The following is a 19137-nucleotide window of genomic DNA, read 5'->3' as shown; positions in this document are numbered from 1 at the left end:
ATCATGTATTTTGTGTCATGGTAACTAGGTATGATTTATCTGTGATTTAATTATAAACTAACTGTTGAACAATGTAGCGTTGTGAATAGGTAGGATTTGCTTGTCAAGAGAATGGTAAGTTGTAGGCCTGGTTAGTAAACCGAGAAATTCTTCTGGAGGTTCCAAGATTAAAGGGGAATGGAATTTTGCAACTAAGCTTGAACGATTGGGTTCAGCTAGCGAACACAATGAGGAAGACTACGGACGACCACCAGAGGACCTTGGACGACCACCAGTGTACCTGAAGGTGCATGCGTTATGAACATTTACATAAATTAATGAGTTCTTGGAAACCGTATGACTATGTTAATTGTTTCTTGGAAGTATGATGAATATGTCTACTTTGATTGTATATAACTTTTGTAGCGGAGTAACTAGGCACGCACACTACGTGGAGTGATCCCCTGTGCGCCCAGCGCTGCAATAAAGAAGTGCCTGCTCACCTACATACATTGTGTAGATAAGTTTCTCTATTACAGATTTTTAACAGTTTTGGCGACCCAGATGGGACCTTGCGAGTGAGACTGGAAGGGATCGAGCGTGGATCAGGCTCCAGCCGGCACAGAGGGATTCTCGGAGGAGGACCATCTTCCTCGACCCATAAAAGCTTCTCGCAACGTTCCCTGCAGAAATTAAAGGTAAGGCACATCTTTTTGGAATCTTGGAATCTTTTGGAATTTTGGAATTTTTTTTTTTGCATTTGCAACATTTGGATAGCGTGCCCATAAGTCGCGGCGAAAGCTTCGCAGGGTTGGGGCTTGTAGAGTACCCGTTTGTGTAGTGGAAGCCTAGGCGTCTGCCCGTAAGTCATAAGTGAAAGCAATTGCTGGGTTGGACTTTGTGTATTTGAGACAATTGTCATTTGCATTGGTTTGTTATTTGGTATTCTATACCTATTTGGTATTTGGTGTTAGCATTTGAATATTTGCATTTGTTTGATATTTCTTGTATTTGTTATTTGGATATATATACACAAAAATATATGTATAGAATGGCGCTAACAAAACTGTTTAAGATTAAGAGTGTGGGGAATTTAACTATTTATGAGAAAATACCAGAAACGTCACCTTTGGGGTGTTTGTTAGCACATTGGAATAAGCTGCACGATGATTTGCATAAAAGTCAAATGGTTGAATATTGTAATCACTGGTGGCCTTTATATGTTTTAGAGGACCAGGAAAAATGACCAATGAATGGGACTTTGAATTATAATACTATTTTGCAGTTAATGTTGTTTTGTAGAAGGGAAGGAAAATGGAAAGAAGTACCTTATGTAGATTTCTTCTTTTATTTAATGCAGCGAACTGATTGGCAGAAGGAGTGTAAGTTGGTAAGTCGAGATAATTTAGTGATGGCTTTAGCTGCTGAAAAGAAGAAATATAAAAGATGTTGTTTAGCTTGTGATATTGGAAGAAGGTGTATAAAGTGTGCAACCCCTAAGGAGGACGAAATGGAGCTAGAGTTAGAGATAGCTCCACCGTCACCCAGACGAAATCCCTCCCCGCGTCGGGCACAAGAGGGGGATATTGATTTAGAAGAAAGGGTAGAACCGGGTAGCAGTAGCAGAATTAAGGAAGTTATGGAGGGGCCATCTGAAGTTGTGGTTCATACACTGGTATCGCGGTGAACCAGGCAGCAGACACAATTATTAGCTCCTTTGCAACAAGGGGCAGGACAACATGGGCCGCTACATGTGAAAGTTCTGTTTTCTGTTGTTGATTTAATGGCATGGAAATAGGCAGCAGGAGTGTGCAGAGAAGATCCGGAAAGGGTAGCTACAGTTGTGGAAACAATTATTAGGACTCAGGATCCCAATTGGAATGATTTGCAAGTGGTATTGGATAACTTATTAGATAGCACTGAGAAACAGATGGTGTTAAAGATGGCAAAAACTCAGGCAGAGGCAGCAAGTGTAAGTGGTATACTTACTGGAACTATAGAACAGAATTTCCCTTTGGGGAATCCTCAATGGGATCCGAATGTTGTGGATCACAGGCAGAAATTGACTCGTTACCAAGGATGGATACTGTATGGAGTTAAGCATGCACTGCCAAAAGCTATGAATTGGTCAAAATTATATGAAGTAAGACAAGATAAAAATGAATCCCCCTCATTATTCCTGGAAAGATTAAAAACTACTGCCAGGAAATACACTAATCTGGACGCTGAAAAACCAGAAGAGGCTGTTCAATTGGCTTCTATCTTTATGGGGCAATCAGCCCTGGATGTAAGAAAGAAACTTCAGAAATTGGAGGGGGAAGATTCGAGGGTTCTGAATAAGATGCTCAAAGTGGCATGGAGAGTCTATAATAATCGGGAGAAAGAAGAACAGAAAAAGGAGAAAGAAAGGAAAGTCAGGGAAAACAGGCTGCTCGCTGTTTTAACGGGAAATTTGGTAAGAGGCAGAGGAAAAGGACAAGCCAGGGGAAGAGGAGGTTTTAGGAACTTTGGGGAAAAAAGATTTAATATGTCATTGGGGATAAATCAGTGTGCATACTGTCAGGAAGAGGGGCATTGGAAAAGAGATTGCCTGAAATTGAAAACAAATCAGCAGGAGGCTGCGAGAATGGTGGATGAATGAAGGGGACCGGAGGGGAACCCAGCTGAGCCTCTGGTTGCAATTAAGCTGGGAGGCTCTGCAGTTGAATTTTTAGTAGATACCAGGGCAACGTATTCTGTTTTGAACACCTGCAAAGGGAAACTGGGAAATAAAACTGCAAATGTAATTGGAGCGACCGGGAAACAAGAAGAAAGGCCATTCCTAAAACCCCTTAGTCTGAAATTTGGAAATAAGGTAATTACACATGAATTTTTATATATGCCAGAATGTCCGATGCACTTGTTGGGACGAGATTTACTTTCTAACTAAACGCACAAATAATTTTTGAAAAAGGGGACATTTATTTAAAAATACCTGAATCAGAGACAGGAGATATATTAATGATACAAGAAAAAATAAAAATAAAAGAAATACCACAAGAGGTAGATGAGGCTGTGATACCTATGGTCTGGAACACAGAAATACCTAGAAGATTGAAGGTAGCCCAGCCTGTAAAGGTTGAATTAAAGGAACATGTGAAACCGGTAAGAATAAAACAATATCCAATAAAATCAGAAGCTAGACAAGGAATAAAGAAATTAATTGATAAATTTTTGGAATGTGGAATTCTGGAAGAGTGTGAATCTGAATATAATACTCCAACCTTACCGGTTAGGAAGCCTTCAGGTGAATACAGGTTAGTTCAGGATTTAAGGGCAATAAATCAGATAGTAAAAGACATTCATCCTGTAGTTGTGAATCCATATACCCTTTAACAACTTTAAGGGAAAGCCATCAGTGGTTTACAGTGCTTGATTTAACAGATGCTTTCTTTTGCATACCTCTGGAAAAGGAGAGTAGAAAACTGTTTGCCTTTGAGTGGGAGAATCCCCAAACAAGACGAAGAACACAATTAACATGGACAAGACTACCACAAGGATTTAAGAATAGCCCGACCATCTTCGGCAATCAACTGGCAAAAGAGCTCGAGATGTGGAACAAAGTAATCCAGAGTTGCCTGATCATCTACTTTTGCAATACGTGGATGATATATTGATCGCCACCAAGGAAAGAGCAACTTGCATAAAGGTAACGATAGACCTTTTAAACTTTCTGGGACTTAATGGGTACACAGTATCCAGAAACAAGGCTCAGGTAGCAAGTCAAGTTGTAATATACTTGGGCTTTGAAATTTCAAAGGGGCAACAACAGTTGGGAACAGACCATGAAGAAGCCATTTGTAGTATACCAGAACTGAAAAATGTTCATGAACCGAGGGCCTTTTTGGGAATGACTGGATGGTACAGGCTACGGATCATGAACTATGGTCTAATAGCTAACCACTGTGTGAGGCCCAGAAAGGGACACCTCCCTTTGAATGGGGCCCAGAACAACGAAGGGCCTTGGAAGATTTGAAACAGGCCCTGATGACTGCTCCTGCTTTGGGACTTCCGGATTTAACTAAAGATTTCCAGTTGTTTGTTCATGAAAGGCAGCATCTGGCACTGGGAGTACTGACCCAACGGGTGGGAAGCTGGAAGAGACCAGTGGGGTATTTTTCCAAACAACTGGACACTGTAAGTAAAGGATGGCCTACCTGTCTTCAGGCAGTCGCTGCTACGGTACTGCTCATACAAGAAGCCTGAAAATTAACTCTGAGACGGACAATAGTGGTGTAGGTACCACACATACCACATACCACAGGTGGTAACTGTTTTGGAACAAAACGGGGGTCACTGGCTTTCTCCCAGCAGGATGATGAAGTATCAAGTAATATTGACAGAGCAAGACGATGTGATACTAAAAACAACTAACCTAGTTAACCGTGCGGTTTTCTATACAGGAAGAAGGACAACTGGAACATGACTGTTTAGCTACTGTCGAACAGGCATATTCCAGTCGAGAAGTCTTGAAAGATACACCATTGGAGGATCCTGACGAGGAACTGTACACAGATGGTAGCAGCTTTGTGGAAAATGGAGTTCGCTACCCTGGATATGTGGTAACAGCTGAGACATCAGTCATAGAGGCTAATGCTTTGCCCAGTAATACTTCAGCGCAAAAGGCAGAGCTGATAGCCTTGACAAAGGCGTTAGAACTGAGCGAAGGAAAGAAAGTAAATATTTGGACTGACTCTAAGTACGCCTTTGGTGTGGTACATGTCCATGGAGTATTATGGAAAGAAAGAGGACTATTATCCTCTCAAGGGGCAAACATCAAATACAAAGAAGAAATACTGAAATTGTTACAAGCAGTCCAGAAACCGACCAAAGTGGCAATCATGCACTGTAAAACACATCAATCAGGAAATATGAAAGAAGCTATAGGGAATAGATTAGCTGATAGAACAGCTAAGGGAATAGCAAAAAGAAATGCCTTACAAATGGCATTAATTCCTACAAAGAACATTACATTACCGAAAGAGAAACCTAAGTATTCAAAGGAAGATGAAAAACTAGAGAAGTTATTAGAGGCAAAAAAGAATCTAGCAGGATGGTGGGTCACAGTTCAGGGACAGGTGGTAACTGCTCCACTTCTGATGAGAGAAATATTACAAACAAAGCATAAAGAGTGCCACTGGGGTCCATAAGCATTAGTCACCTTTTTAAGGAGATATGTGGTGTTTATAAGAATGTTAGAAATAGCTAAAATGATTTCTGCCGAATGTGAGATTTGTTTGCGAAACAATCCAGTGGTAAAGAGAAAAGTTCCGATGGGAACCTTAAAATCGGGAGTGGAACCTGGAGATTATTGGCAAATTGATTTTTCAGAATTACCCAGACAGAAAGGGTATCGATATATTCTGGTGGGGGTTGATACTTTTACAGGATGGCCTGAAGCTTTTCCTTGTCGGACCAATCAAGCAAAGGAAGTCATTAAATGGTTGTTACAAGAAATAATTCCGAGATTTGGAGTACCTATTGGAATATCTTCTGATAGAGGCCCACATTTTGTTGCAGAAATAGTACAAAATATTAGTAACATTCTGGGAATTACCTGGAATTTACATACCCCTTGGAGGCCTCAATCGAGTGGAAAAGTAGAAAGAATGAATCAGACATTAAAAAGGCAAATTAGCAAAATATGTCAGGAGACAAATTTAAAGTGGCCTCAGGTACTTCCATTACCTCTTCTGCGAATACGAGTCCAACCAAGAGTTGGAACGTCAGTAAGCCCTTATGAGTTGTTGTATGGGAAACCATATGAATGAGCAGAACCGAACCTAGATATGAATCTAAAAGGGAAACAAGATGTATATAACTATTTGCTTTCTTTAGGAAAGACTTTGATTGCACTTCGAAATGTGATTATTTGGAATAGACCTTTATCTTTAGAAAATCCAGTGCATGATTTTCAACCTGGAGTCTATGTCCTTATAAAAACATAGACTTCTGAACCTTTACAAGAATGGTGGAAAGGACCCTTTCAAGTACTTTTGACAACCTTCACTGCAATCAAGACTGCAGAATCAGATGCCTGGATCCATTATACCAGAGTAAAAAAGGCTCCTCCAGAAACATGGAAGTCTGACAGAGTTGGACCTTTGAAATTAAGATTTTACAAAAACATTTAAATCTGATACACTGTACTTGGGAAAATAATTGTGGTAGACTTACTATTCTGGAGTTCTTATTAGGTGTCCTCTCTAGATTGATTGTGATAATAATTTGGAGGCTTAAATTTCAAAATGAACAACAGTTTAATTAGACTAACAATTGGATTGATAATATTTTTCTGCATCTTACTACTAACCGGTGACCAAAGGTATGCTGCATGGCCTTGGTCTGAAGCTACCGTCAGATACACGAGCTCTCTTGGACACTATCCCAAAGACCGTCTCCCAAGCTTAGCTACTGTAGTAATGCATGACAGTAAAGTGTACCATCTGTCTGAATGGGATTGGGACAGAAAAGATCGGATTAGAACCCTGACTGGAACAATTGGAGAAAAGATTCAAGTAGGATGCAGAAAAATTGAAGGGTTTCTTTATGAAAAGGCCTCCTCGATTACAGTTTCTGGAAATCTTTTGGACACAAATTTATCAATCTCTAATTATCCCAACATCACAGCAGCACTCTGTCCCACTATAGAATGGAGATGTACCAAGCAAGATTCTTTGATGGTGTGTTGCCACCAAAAATATGTCAACAACTACACCATTTTAGATCCGAGTACTAACAATGTTGAAATCACCAAAATCTGTGAAAGCGAGCAAGGTGATTGTTGGCATAACTTCACCTTGATCAAGTCTGCCTATGTGGTGTGTAATTGGCAAATTAATCTGGCAAACCAGTCAGGCCTATCAGGTCTAACATTCAAATTCAAAATAAATGCCATAACTAAGCCTCCAGTGATGCTTGTTGCAGTAGTCACACACCATGGCTTAGATACCCTTTATACACTGACTGATAAAAATGAAGTTTTGCCCTCTTTTACGGTGACGGTCAGACAGGGAGATGACATTACAATATGATGTAGATTGATTACTGGGTCCCTTGTTGAACCCACAAATAGTTATGGAACTGGACCACATGGTCCTATTTTGTCATGCAGAAATCAAAACCAAGATTGCTGGCTAAATTTGAGCGCTGTACAGTATTCCCATAAGGTCATGTGTGGTAAAAACGACACAAAACACTGGGGTGAATTTAAAATAGAGGTTGTAATACCTACCACCCAACCAATTGTTGTATTTAGCCCAAAGATTTTTTAAATTGGACCGTATGTAATTAGAAATACAGGTCAACAACAAATGTTATTCAATCCGGCGTGGTCCCTTAAACGAGTTGAGCTGCTGATGCAAAATAATATTTCAGCAAATCAGCCAGCTTGTTCACCTTTTCCAAAAACTTCTTATGAGGGATGGACGACTTGGCTACGGAAGCAAATTACTTCCAAGAAACGAATGCAGGGAGACCTGACGGGTGTTTTAGGGACAGGATTGGGAGTTCTAAATAGTATTGATTCAGAAATATTGATGAACAAATTGGCTATTACAACTAGTGAATTGGCTAAATTGCAATGGCCTTTGCAATCTTCCCTATGGGCTTTAGGAACTAACCAGTGGCCGTTGTCAAATATATTACCAAAATGGGAAAAGGTGAATGTGGAAGACCATGATTTGATTGTAGATGCACTTGGTGTGGTCCAAGATAATCTATCTTTAGCTCTCAGTTGTATCCAGGCTCAACTGTGGGTGCAATCAGTAGCCGCTTCAATCATAAGAGAGGGTGAAGAAGGCACTTTCCCCACTGAGATTCGGAAAATAATTTGGGACAGTGCCACTGACTTTGAGAGAAAACTCCAGTCCTGGTGGAATTTAGTAAACTTTACTTATGACCCCGTCACAAGTACAGCCACAGCTTTTGTATTAACTATACACAATGCTTCAATGTATTCAATTTGCCCTGTTATTGCATTAGGATTGAATCACAATGGAACTATACTCTATCCATTTGAGCATACAGTATGGGCCCAAAAGGTGGGACAGAAATGGCAAACTGGATTTGGAATCTTGTATTGTACGAGAACAAGGGTTCATCTGTGAAGGGAATACAATCAGGGGTCAGGATATCTCTTTAGATACTGAACCAAATGTTTGTCATTTTGAGACTCGCCCTGATGAAAACCCTGAAACAGTGCTTGTATATATTGGTAAGGGCTATGTATGTTTGAAAACAGCTTGTGATTTTGTATCCATAGATGATGTAGTTACAGATACTAGGAACCACTGAAATTTTTGTGTTTGTAGTTTTACTGAAATCACAGGATGTGATTTTTCTTATTTAGCTCCAGTCACATCTTACCAGCTCTTGCAATCTAATTATACACTGATTCAAGAACTGCTGCCTGTACCCATTGGAATGAATCTCACTTTAGTAAAACAAATGCTACAACACCAGGATTTAATCAAAATTTTGAAAAAGGTCAGGGAAAACAGACAAAGAACTTTAATAACTTTTCATCACAATGTGGAAGAAATACACCAAGTTTTAGAAAGGGTGGAAAAGGATGCAGAACATAAATGGTGGGACACTCTTTTCAGATGGTCGCCTACTGCTACAGGCATCCTAAATAAGCTATGTCACCCCATCATTGTTCTCCTGATATTGATTTTGATCAGTTTTGTTTTATCAGTAATACTATATGTCATAAATTGGAGGATGATAAATCGATCAGCTCATTTGACATTTATACTTGATGCACATAATCTGCTTAACTGATTATAACAGTAATTGTAATTGACATAGCAATTAGCAGTATAAAATGAAAGATTTTGAAAAAATGTGGATGTGGCATTGGGGGATGTAGCTTGATGGACATGGTGCTGTGTGGTGTTGGGTGGGTTGTGGCTTGTTGTTGTTGTGTGGCGTGGGTTTTGTGTTTGTTTTGTTGGTTTTTTTTTTTTTTCCAGGTTGGACTCGATGATCTTACAGGTCTTTTCCAACCGTACTGATTCTGTGATTCTGTGAAATGATTTTCAAAACTTTCAAAGGGGGGAACTGTTGCAAATACTCTGATTTTAAATAATCAAGAGGACCTTGGATGACCACCAGTGTACCTGAAGGTGCATGCGTTATGAACATTTACATAAATTAATGAGTTCTTGGAAACCGTATGACTATGTTAATTGTTTCTTGGAAGTATGATGAATATGTCTACTTTGATTGTATATAACTTTTGCAGCGGAGTAACTAGGCACGCACACTACGTGGAGTGATCCCCTGTGCGCCCAGTGCTGCAATAAAGAAGTGCCTGCTCACCTACATACATTGTGTAGATGAGTTTCTCTATTACAGATTTGTAACAACAACAGTAATAAGTCCCCAGTTATCTGCTTTTGGGGACAATTCAATAGCTTTGGCACTCAGCTGCCACATACAATCAGGGCATGTATTAAAAAAAGAAGAACAAAATAAACGCAAGAGAAGTAAACCAGTGCTGTGCTGTGATTCTTTGATGACGCTCAAGTGTATCATGCAGGCAAGGCAATGCCACAAGAAGATCTTTGAAGAGTTGTTGGAAAAATCATGTTTTAATTCAAAAAGGTGAGGCAACAGAGAGCACTTTGTGATAGACTTTCAAGTTCTGATACCCTAAGGTGTCCCTTCCCTGGAAACCATTCTCTTGCATGGCAAGCACGGAGTAATGGGCTATTGAACTCTGCTACAGGCAATGGGCTACTGAAGTCTGCTATAGGTCTGGTAAGGTGCAGATAGAAAGACAAACTGAAGCAAATAATAGTGAATGTAAAATTGGGATCAGGAATCCAGTTCAGAGTAACTGATGCTTATTGATCTGGTAATGGACCGTGCAACTTGTAGACTGTCTGAGTGCTGCCAAATCCCAATCAAAGAGAAAAAAGGAACAAAGCCTATGCAAATGAGCCATTTTGTGTCTTTATTGAACATGGTCAGTGACAAAACCCTGCTGTATGAATGCATTCAGTTACAGGCCCCCGGCAACCCGCTCTTTGCTGCAAACTGGGGTCCTCTGTGCTGAAGGCTGGTGTCACTCCAGGACTGAAGGGGCCAGAGCAAAGCCTGGGCACATGCTTTCATTGCATCGGTAATTCGTGGGGCATTTAAGGGGGATGGCCCTGAACTAGCCAAGTCGAGGAAAGGCTGCATTAGAAAGGGCAGCCAGGCCAACTTGTATCAGAGGAGTGTATTCCTGCTGGAAATTACATCAGTGGCTACTTCCTTCTCTCTGCCCCCAACAAAATCTTGGAGCTTAAAAAGCACTGAGTTATAGCCCTGGCCTTTCAGGGCTTTTAATCCGCTCTGGCAGTTTCCTGTGCATCTGATGGAGGGTCCGGTTTGGATGCACAATCTTCTCATGTGAGAGACACCAGGGTTTAGAAACAGCCGTATTTCGCTGCAGCCTTCCCACCCACTACTGAACAAGTAGCCCTCCCTGCACGGGGAGCTGCTCAGCATTTTCTTTGGGAAAGGAGGGGGACGGAGAACCATGGAGCTGAAGCCATCAAAGCCAAGCGGTGCTGCAGGGCACTGCGGGGAGCCGGAGCCTCTCTGGCCATCGTGCTCAGGGCGGGAAGGGGCCTCGTGCCACACGTGATTCAGACCATCTCATGCTTTTCAGGAAAAGCCATCTGCCAGGCTGACCCCAGGGCCAACGCTACCAGTGGCATCTCCTGCAGGACACAGGGAAGGACAAAGCACTCCCCGAGCTGTTTGCAGGTGCAGCCGGGAGCCTGCCTGGCTGGTGTGCAACAACATGAACGCAGAAGCCTCAACAGAGCAGGAATCTGAGGTGACGGCATGACAGATCAGCCAGGAGGAAGAGGAGGTAACATTAACCTCCTCACACAGCAGCACGTTTAGTATATTTAGAAACTCGGCAACTGATTACTCTCTCTCAGCCAGTCTAAAGTGTCACCGTTTAATAAGTGAACGAACTGACATCAGCGTTAAATTCAAGCCTGTGGCAAGATGTGTGTGTTTGACCCTTGTGCCAGGCATGGGAGGAAGCTTTCAGGATTCATCTTGGAGAGGAGACAGAGACCTGTCAGGGTCCTCAGCATCCCCTGCAAGGGGTGAGCGGGGGGATTGACAGTTATTCACTGTCACCTTCCCAGGAGGAAGAGAAACCCGATAGAATTTCCCACTGAACCACTACCGAGCCCTGACTTCAGATGTGGAAATACAGGCATGTAAGACTTATTTTTCTTTGCCCTCTTAACCAGAGCGTCTCCAATTATGTGGAGCAAGGAGGGAACAGCTTGGGGACCCCACACTGTTCCCCAACCCCATCACAGGGCCCCAGAAACTTTTAAGTGATGAATTTTGTTTGGAAGAGAAGAGCCCCCATCGCTCTGTGCTCTTCTCATTTCCATCAGCCATGTTCCCCTGTGAAAGTCACCATGCAGGAGCTGAGGGAGGCTGTGCTGAGCCAGTCAGATGTTTGGGGCAGGTTATGTTTGGTGCTTCCCATGCCTTCCTCTCGGAGGTTATTTGATGGACAAACATATAGGGGAACCTGGCAAACCTGACACTTTATAGCAATATAATTTCTTTCATACATTTCCATTGTGTTTGTCATCTTACCTACCTGGCACTACTGCTCTGAGGATGGGATGTGCCGAACAAGATAATATTGAGGACTGCTTAGGTTTTGCGTTGTTACCAGATTTAAAGGGGAGGATGACTGACTAGAGGTAAGAAACAGAGAACAGTTCAGGCAACTGAACTGTCCAGAAGTCTCCTGTTGAAATGAGTGTATTATGGGCCAAAACCAACAGGGAGGCTGGTCGTAAAGTACAATAAAAAGCCAGATTTAAGCTGTGATGCTCCAGTGCGCTCAGATAAACCATCATAAACCATCTGGTGGTCATAGTGACGAGTTACTGTTTCGCTCTCATTTGACCAGAGATTAGTTGTCAAACCCAGCAGTAACCCCCAAACAGAAGCATGGGGCCAGCGGGGTGAAGCTGGTAATCTCACTGGTCTTGGTGGGTGCAGCGAAGGGCAGAGAGGCTTGCTCTGTGCCAGGACTTTTTGAGCAAGACAACATCTGGTGTGAAATGCTGCAGGATTACAGCTTCTAAATAAAGCCGGGGAGCTGTAACTCTTGCTGCCTGGGGTCAGCAGGCTCTGCCTTAAGCTGTCTGAGACTGAGCTATTACGCTAATCTAAAGATGTTAAATACTTGTTCTCTGCTCCACGCTATCCCTTTATTTGATGAGCAATAATGTCTTGTAGTTTTGCCAGGGAGTAACCACATGGCAGGGAGGATTGAACTGCTGTGACTGACCCTTGGGGCAAATAGGTTGACATACTAGAGTTTGTACTGGGTATAGTCAAGGAAGAACTGAGCCCTAAGGGCATACAAATAATGTGATTACTCCTGCAGTCAGCAGTCAAGTATCTGTTAGACAGGCCATCTGTAAGGGGAAACCCACGCTCTCTTTAGCTGTACTGCCCCTGTATTTTGCAGCCCCGAGAACGGCAGGAGTCCAGATGCAGGGTGGAGAGAGGCAAAGCTTCCCTTGAAATGCAAAACCACCCAAAAGGCCATTAGCGATGTCTCAGCAGTGGGGTTTGCCTAGTGCCATGCAGCACGGCTGCAGGCGATGCCGGGTGGCTCGGGTTTTTCCTTGCCTGCAAACACCCATGCCCAGGTTTCATGGCGAGGTGGTCTGTTTTGCTGAGCGTGTCCATATGTGAAGATTGAAGACTTCTTAATTTCTATGGCATCAATGGCAGATGCATTGCATCAGCATTTGGGAGTGGAAGGAATTCCCCTCCATGCACTCACCACCTATGGCTCAGCTGAAAGTTATCTGAGGCTGAAGGACACACACCTGACAGCTCTGATTTGTGGGGATGGTCAGGTCTGTCTGATGTTTATTTAGGGATATAAACCAAGGCAGTTTTCCAGACCCTCTCTTGGTTTCACCAAACTTTGAAGCCCACAAGAAAAGTCCTTTAAGGCAGGACTCCCTCAGCAAAGGGCTGATTATTTCTTTGCTGCTTTCTTTTTTAATAAAAAGGGTAATAACAAATAGTTGTTTTTGAAAAGTTATATTTGTGCAGGAATATCCTGCTTTTGTATGTTTTTAAGCGTCTTTATCAATAGCTGAAAGCAGAGTTCCACTTGAGATAGTCTGTGGGAAAAAAAACTATGAATGTGGACAGATTAATCCTCTCCTTGTACTGATAACAGCTACATACTCCCAGGCTGTTCATGTTGCCTGATGACATAGGCTTAAGAAAATGTAAATTAATATGTAATTATTTTATCCAAGGAGGAAGAACTTCAACAGAAGAGAGTTCTGTTTCAGAAGGAGCGTAGCCTGGATGTATGAACTCTCCACACAAGTAAAGGACCGATAAAAGAAAACAAAGTGCCACATGAAGAAACCTTTGGGCTGGCTGACAAGAAGCATGTCCAAATCCTTTGAAATAATTTGGGGTTTTCCTCAGCTTCCACCCAGGCGCTGGTTCAAGCCCCTGGGGAGAGCAGCCTGCTCAAGGTGACGGATGAAGTGTGAGGCAGGTAAAAGTAGCAGTGACTATTTATACACAGACAGTGTGCTGTAAATTAAAGGTGAGAGAATACAAATCCTTAAAAGCCTGGGGGGGAAGGGGAATAATAATAAGCCAGATTGAAGAAAATAAATTGTGAAATGTCTTGGCAGGATCCAATACCTGGGACGTTCAGCATGTCCCCAGTAAGGGGACAACTCCTTAGAGACAAGCGCCTGCAAGAAAGTCCCTGTGCTTGGCTGGCGCATCTGCTGAGGCAGGGCTGGCAGTGCCTCAACACAAGGGCCAGGGGCAGCAGAATGAAGCTCTGTATGGGAGAGTGCGCCTCTTGCTCTTGACAAAGGTCTCCCACTGTGTTTTTGGCAAGAAAGCTCTCCCAGCTGCCACAGTGTTTGGAGCGGTGCAGGTTTCACAGAGGCATCTGCAGTGGGGCACCGCAGATGCAAGTGCGTCCTGCCAGTGGAGCAAAACTTCTTGTTTTGCTGTTTTGGGAAAGCTGGCTGCCACCCGATGCACATGACATGGTACGTAGGGCTCAGCGAATGTCAAATACCTGAGTCCACGGCTCAAGTATCACAAGAGGGAGAAAGCGGGATAGGTGAGCGATGGGGACGCAGCACAGGCTGCAGAGGCTGCACGGCTCACGGCTTCCTCTCGCCTGCAGGAAGGAGGTTGGGTACCAGCTGCTAAGCAAGAAAGCAAGTGGAAAACTGACCTATAGGAAACTATGTGAGGCACGTCTGGTGTCTGAAGACTATAGATGAGCTGGCGATACCAACACTGCAAACAGATGCTAAATTGATTGGAAATTAATTTGGCGGAAAGCCATAGCTGGAGCAGGAGCGCTGGCATAAACACAAATTGATGCAAAATCCGCTTTTAGGTCTCAGATCTGTTTGACTTTGAGAAAACAGTGACCTGTTCTCTCTTCAGCATCGCTGCAGGACTTTGCACAGGCCACAAACCAGTGCATCTTGCTGAAAGCAGTGAGGTACGCACTTTGAAAGCAGCCAAATGCTGCTGGTTGGCACCAGGACCCATTGCGGGCCCTGAGAGGGAAGCAGTATGTCAGCAACTCCTTGATTGACAGCTCTGGAAGGACACAAGTATCACCAATTTCAGCTCCTCCTGCTGCAGGTGAAACTCCTGCACTAATGGTGATGCCTTGCTAAAGTGGTGGGTAAGCAGCGAAAGATTTTACCGGACCTTGCAAGCTGGAACACCAGCAAAGTACCACAGACTGGTAAAAGGTGAAGGTTAGAGGAATGCAGTAACACAAAACTTGGAAAAGCCTTTTTTTGCTAATCCCCAAAGTCAGGGGTTAGCACGCACTGCCGTCACTGCAGCTTCTCTGGGAACCATCCCCTCAGGGGGTAGGGAAGGGAAGCTGGAAACTTTCTAAGGCTGATGTGTTTTTTTAATGATAACACACCACAAACAAATCTAAAATCTGTGTTAGACACAGAAGGAGAGGAATAAATATCTGTTGATTAAGAAATATATTTGGGTCAATGTATTGAAGTATTAGGAAAAAATACATGGCAACATCTTGGAAGAAATATTCCAGATGGACAGACAGACATGTTGCTTGGTTGCACCAATGTTTGGAAGTGTCTCGTGTACTGCAGCATCTCCTGTGCTTCCTTTTCTCAGTCCTAATACTTGTGCTTGACACTTACTCTACCAGTCCCCAAATGATAAAGAAAACTTTTCTCCTCTTGGCTCCAATTCAGGGAACAGCTTTGTGCAAACACATTAAACTGGTGTTCAAAACCTGTGCTCCCTCCAGGCTGTAGCACTGAATTATGGTCCCATATTCTGCATTTCAATAGCTTTGTATTTCCCATAGGGCAGTAAAACTGCATGCCAGCCCCACGCTGCCCTCAATGTAGCAGGGTTTCCAGCTGGGCTAAAAAGCAAGCAACCTAGTAAGGGTTCCGCTCTGCCTGGTTGTATTGGCCAAAGCTTTGGTGCTGTGAGCTTGCACTGCCCTTCCCCCTTAAATTCAGAAAACATAGTCTTTTTCCATATAGAGGAACCCTAAAAAAAACATATTTATGGATATTTTCACAGAATCACTAAGGTTGGAAAAGACCTGTAAGATCATCAAGTTCAATTTTACTCATTGCTGAATCTTTAATGTGTTCTCTTTCAGCTTCCCATTTTAACAGCAGCACCTGTGTCTTCCTATGAACCCTACAGGTTCAGCACACCATTTTTTATTTTGAACCATGGATTTAGATTCCTGTAGAGACAGGGTGGGGACAGGAATTTAGCAGCCACTATCACAGTCTATGACCTTTACTAACATCACAAACGCTGTCAAAGCTTTAGCTGGGGCTCTTTCTGCAGTTCATCTGGGATCCTGTAAAGACAACAGATTTGCTTTTTTTAACCGGTGGAAGCTGTGGTGAGGAGACGCTTGCCTGGAAAATTCTTTTTGTGCATAGGCTTTCTATTAGTGTACGTCTGTGCAGTGCTGCTGGCCTGTGGTCAGCTATTTAAGAGAGCAGAGCATGTTACGGACACAACTCCAACGACTCACACTGGCAGACAGACCCTCCGCACTGCTGCAGACCTTGCCACAGCCACCACGTGCTGCTTTTCCTTTTAATGTCTCTCTCTGTGTACACCCTCTTTCTTCCGGTGTGAAGAGCTACAGCTGTCTAGTACAGCATAACACAGTATAGACACCAACACCAGAAGTGCTGACCCTGCATAGGATAGGGCTCTGCCCCAGCAGCAGCCCCATCTAACTGCGACATTCAACAGCATGGCTTCGGAGGAGCTGACAGGTAATACAGTGAACTGGGCTCAGTGATTCGTTGTGGCACAGCTGACACTTCAGGAGAGCCACCGCCATGGCTGCTACCGACAGCTCATGCCAGTGGCACTCAGGCTCACCCATGTGCCAAGTTATTTCCACATGCCCACAGAACAGCCCCAGGACAGTGTCTTAGGGGGACCTCTAAAAACACGAGTGACACAACTGTTGTTACTTAGCTGCACCACACAAAGCTGGAACTGCCAGGGTCTCATGACTGATAACCTGCTCATTTCCTCAGGAAGGAGAGAAGATGAATAAGACACTAAGGCGGTGAAAAAGGGACATGCCCTCTGCCCTGGGAGGCCTTCTAAACTATTAGTCCCTCATCAAGTTGCCAGCTATCCACCAGCTCAGCCCCAGCAGTTGAGACAGAGGGATGCTGGGTTTGGGGCTCCTGCCAGAGCTCAGCCCTTGCTGAAGCAAATGCTGCTCCATGCCTTTGCAGAGCTGATGCTCTGAGGCCCACCGGAATTAGAAGGGTTTGGAGTCTCCTGTATCCCACAGGAGACAGCGAGCTCTAGCTGAGCAGTGCTGCTTTGCTGCAGCAGGATACATGCATCCTCCCCGCTGCCACAGGGCTGGTTAGGCACAGGCAGGGGCTCAGTCTCATCTGCTCTTCCCCAGCTGAGAAAATGACTCCGCCACTTCACAGAACTCCGCCTGGATGTTGCCATTTAACAGAGGGACTTGCCCTTGCTAGAGAGCAACAACTGGGTATCATAGATCTGCTCTCACGTCCGCGCTGCGTTTGTATGGAAATAGAGAAAAAAAAGGGGGGGAAAAAGGGAGATGTTACACACATTAAGTAAGGAGCACTATTCTTGATCTGCATCTCAAGATGACCACACAGGGATTTCAAAGACTTCAGAAACTTCTCTAGAAAAGATTCAAGTCCAGGCAAAAGGAGGACATAATACATGCAATTTTAAAACACAAATTCCTCTCACACTGCCAGGCTGGCTTTTGTAACTACAGCCTTCACATATTTACACTGGCCAAGGACCCAAAACCATATGCCAGACACAGCTTTTATTCTTGTATTCAAAACAGGCTCCATGGGTGTTAACATTCTTCATACAAAGATACATACAGGTAGTTTCTATGAACCAGAAACATACTGTTTTCAACTGTTCACACAGTACCTAGAACAGATGCAGTCCTGAAGAGCACTTTAGGCTCTCTATTGTAATAAAAGAAACAAAACCCATGCAAGGAGAAAGTGAGATTTTAAAACATGCTTATTTAAAATAAGTTTATTATAATGAAATATTACAAAAGTCTGACAAAAGTCTTAACAATGGTCCAAAAGAAAAGAGACAGATGCTGTATGATTTCAGAGATGATGCAGACTGGAAACTCCAAAGTATTTTGAGACTGAACTGCTTACGACAGCACAATTTGTGCAATGCTTACACTGGAAGAGGTGATTCTGGGGGCATGAATAAGCCCTTAGAATTAAGTAAATTTAAAGTGTGAGGCAATATACCTTCTCTTCATCTTTAAATGTACGTAATATATTTTAGTATGTACAAGTAAGGCTTGCAGTAAGCTCAGCTTGACGTTGATAAAATGTATGCTCAAAATTGGCTTGAAAAAAAGAAAGAAAATAGGAAAGAAAACCAGAAAAGCAAGCTGCTTTGGTTTTCAGTTTAGTCACCATATTCTGGAATGCAATTTTCTTGTTTAGTTTCAAGTAGACATAAATCTCAAACTTTTAAGATGGCTTTAAATAAAGGAATTAAAGAATAGTTTTGGGCCCCCTGAATGCTGCAATGCAAAATAAAGTAAACAAACTTAGTGTTAAGCAAAAATCAGGATAGGAAAACAAGGAAGTTTAATATATTAAAAAAAAAACCTTTAGCACATCTGGAGTACTTGGGGGGAGAAACCATATATCAAGAAAGGGGTATTAAAAATTATAGTCAAAGGCCACATTTTGAAGAAGTGCATGCCAATGGGAGGGTGAGTGTGTGTTTAAGTGAAGCATATGCCTACGTTATAACTTCAAAGCAAGTGATTAAATACTTGTGTGAACTGTGAGCAGGATCAGCTACTGCCCGGGCTTGCTCAGAGCCATTAAGTGCGCTGTGATACCCCTTCTGCATGAGGGTGATTTTATATTGCTTAGAGCATGCAGTAGTTTGCAGGGTTTGTTCACCAAGTGGCTACACACATTAGCAGAGAGGCATGAATTCAGTTATTCCCGTCCCACCTTTCTTTTTGTTTTGTTATCTGTACTATGCAGGCAGGCAGGAGAACGGAAATAAGTCAATTAAAAAAAAATAATCCCTGTGCCTTCACTCATAAGAGGTAGAACCGCGAAGTCTGAAGTGTCCCAATTTAAATTTCATTGGTGAAATGAAAAGTTCAAGGTGGTGTGGTTTTCCTGGCAAAATATATCAAACCAGGGAGAAACTTTGGAGAAAAGCAGCACATTTTCCATCTGACTGTAGGTTTGGTTGCCTGACAAAGAATTCAGGTCTGATTTTCCAAGTTTACATTTTTATCACTTACAAAACTTCCTGCTTTGCATCCTTATGGAGAGATGCTTCAACTTGACAGCAACAGCTCTGGCAGCAACGAAGTTGAGGAATGGAAGGAAAGGAAGGGGTAGTCACCAGGTGGGGGATGAGGGAAAGAGCCAGATAAGAACGTGCTGATGATCTCTTCTGGTGTCTAAAAGGCATTTCAGGGTTCCCTAAAGCTTTTCACAAAAGCTGAAT

The 19137-nt window shown here is 43.0% G+C and overlaps 1 protein-coding gene across 1 annotated transcript; it reads left to right on the top strand.

Annotated features, from left to right (window-relative positions):
• The first annotated feature begins 1489 nt into the window (after positions 1 to 1489).
• On the top strand, positions 1490 to 13406 carry LOC132317217 (uncharacterized). Its single transcript, XM_059818843.1, is given in 6 exon segments — positions 1490 to 1654; positions 1778 to 2900; positions 2903 to 2931; positions 3530 to 3667; positions 4422 to 4733; positions 13347 to 13406. Coding segments are annotated over 6 exon segments (1827 nt in total).
• The last annotated feature ends 5731 nt before the right edge of the window (positions 13407 to 19137 follow it).

Source organism: Gavia stellata, chromosome 6 (genome assembly GCF_030936135.1).
Source record: "Gavia stellata isolate bGavSte3 chromosome 6, bGavSte3.hap2, whole genome shotgun sequence".
NCBI classification, from domain to species: Eukaryota; Metazoa; Chordata; class Aves; order Gaviiformes; family Gaviidae; genus Gavia; species Gavia stellata.
This window is presented reverse-complemented; position numbering and strand designations above follow the sequence as displayed.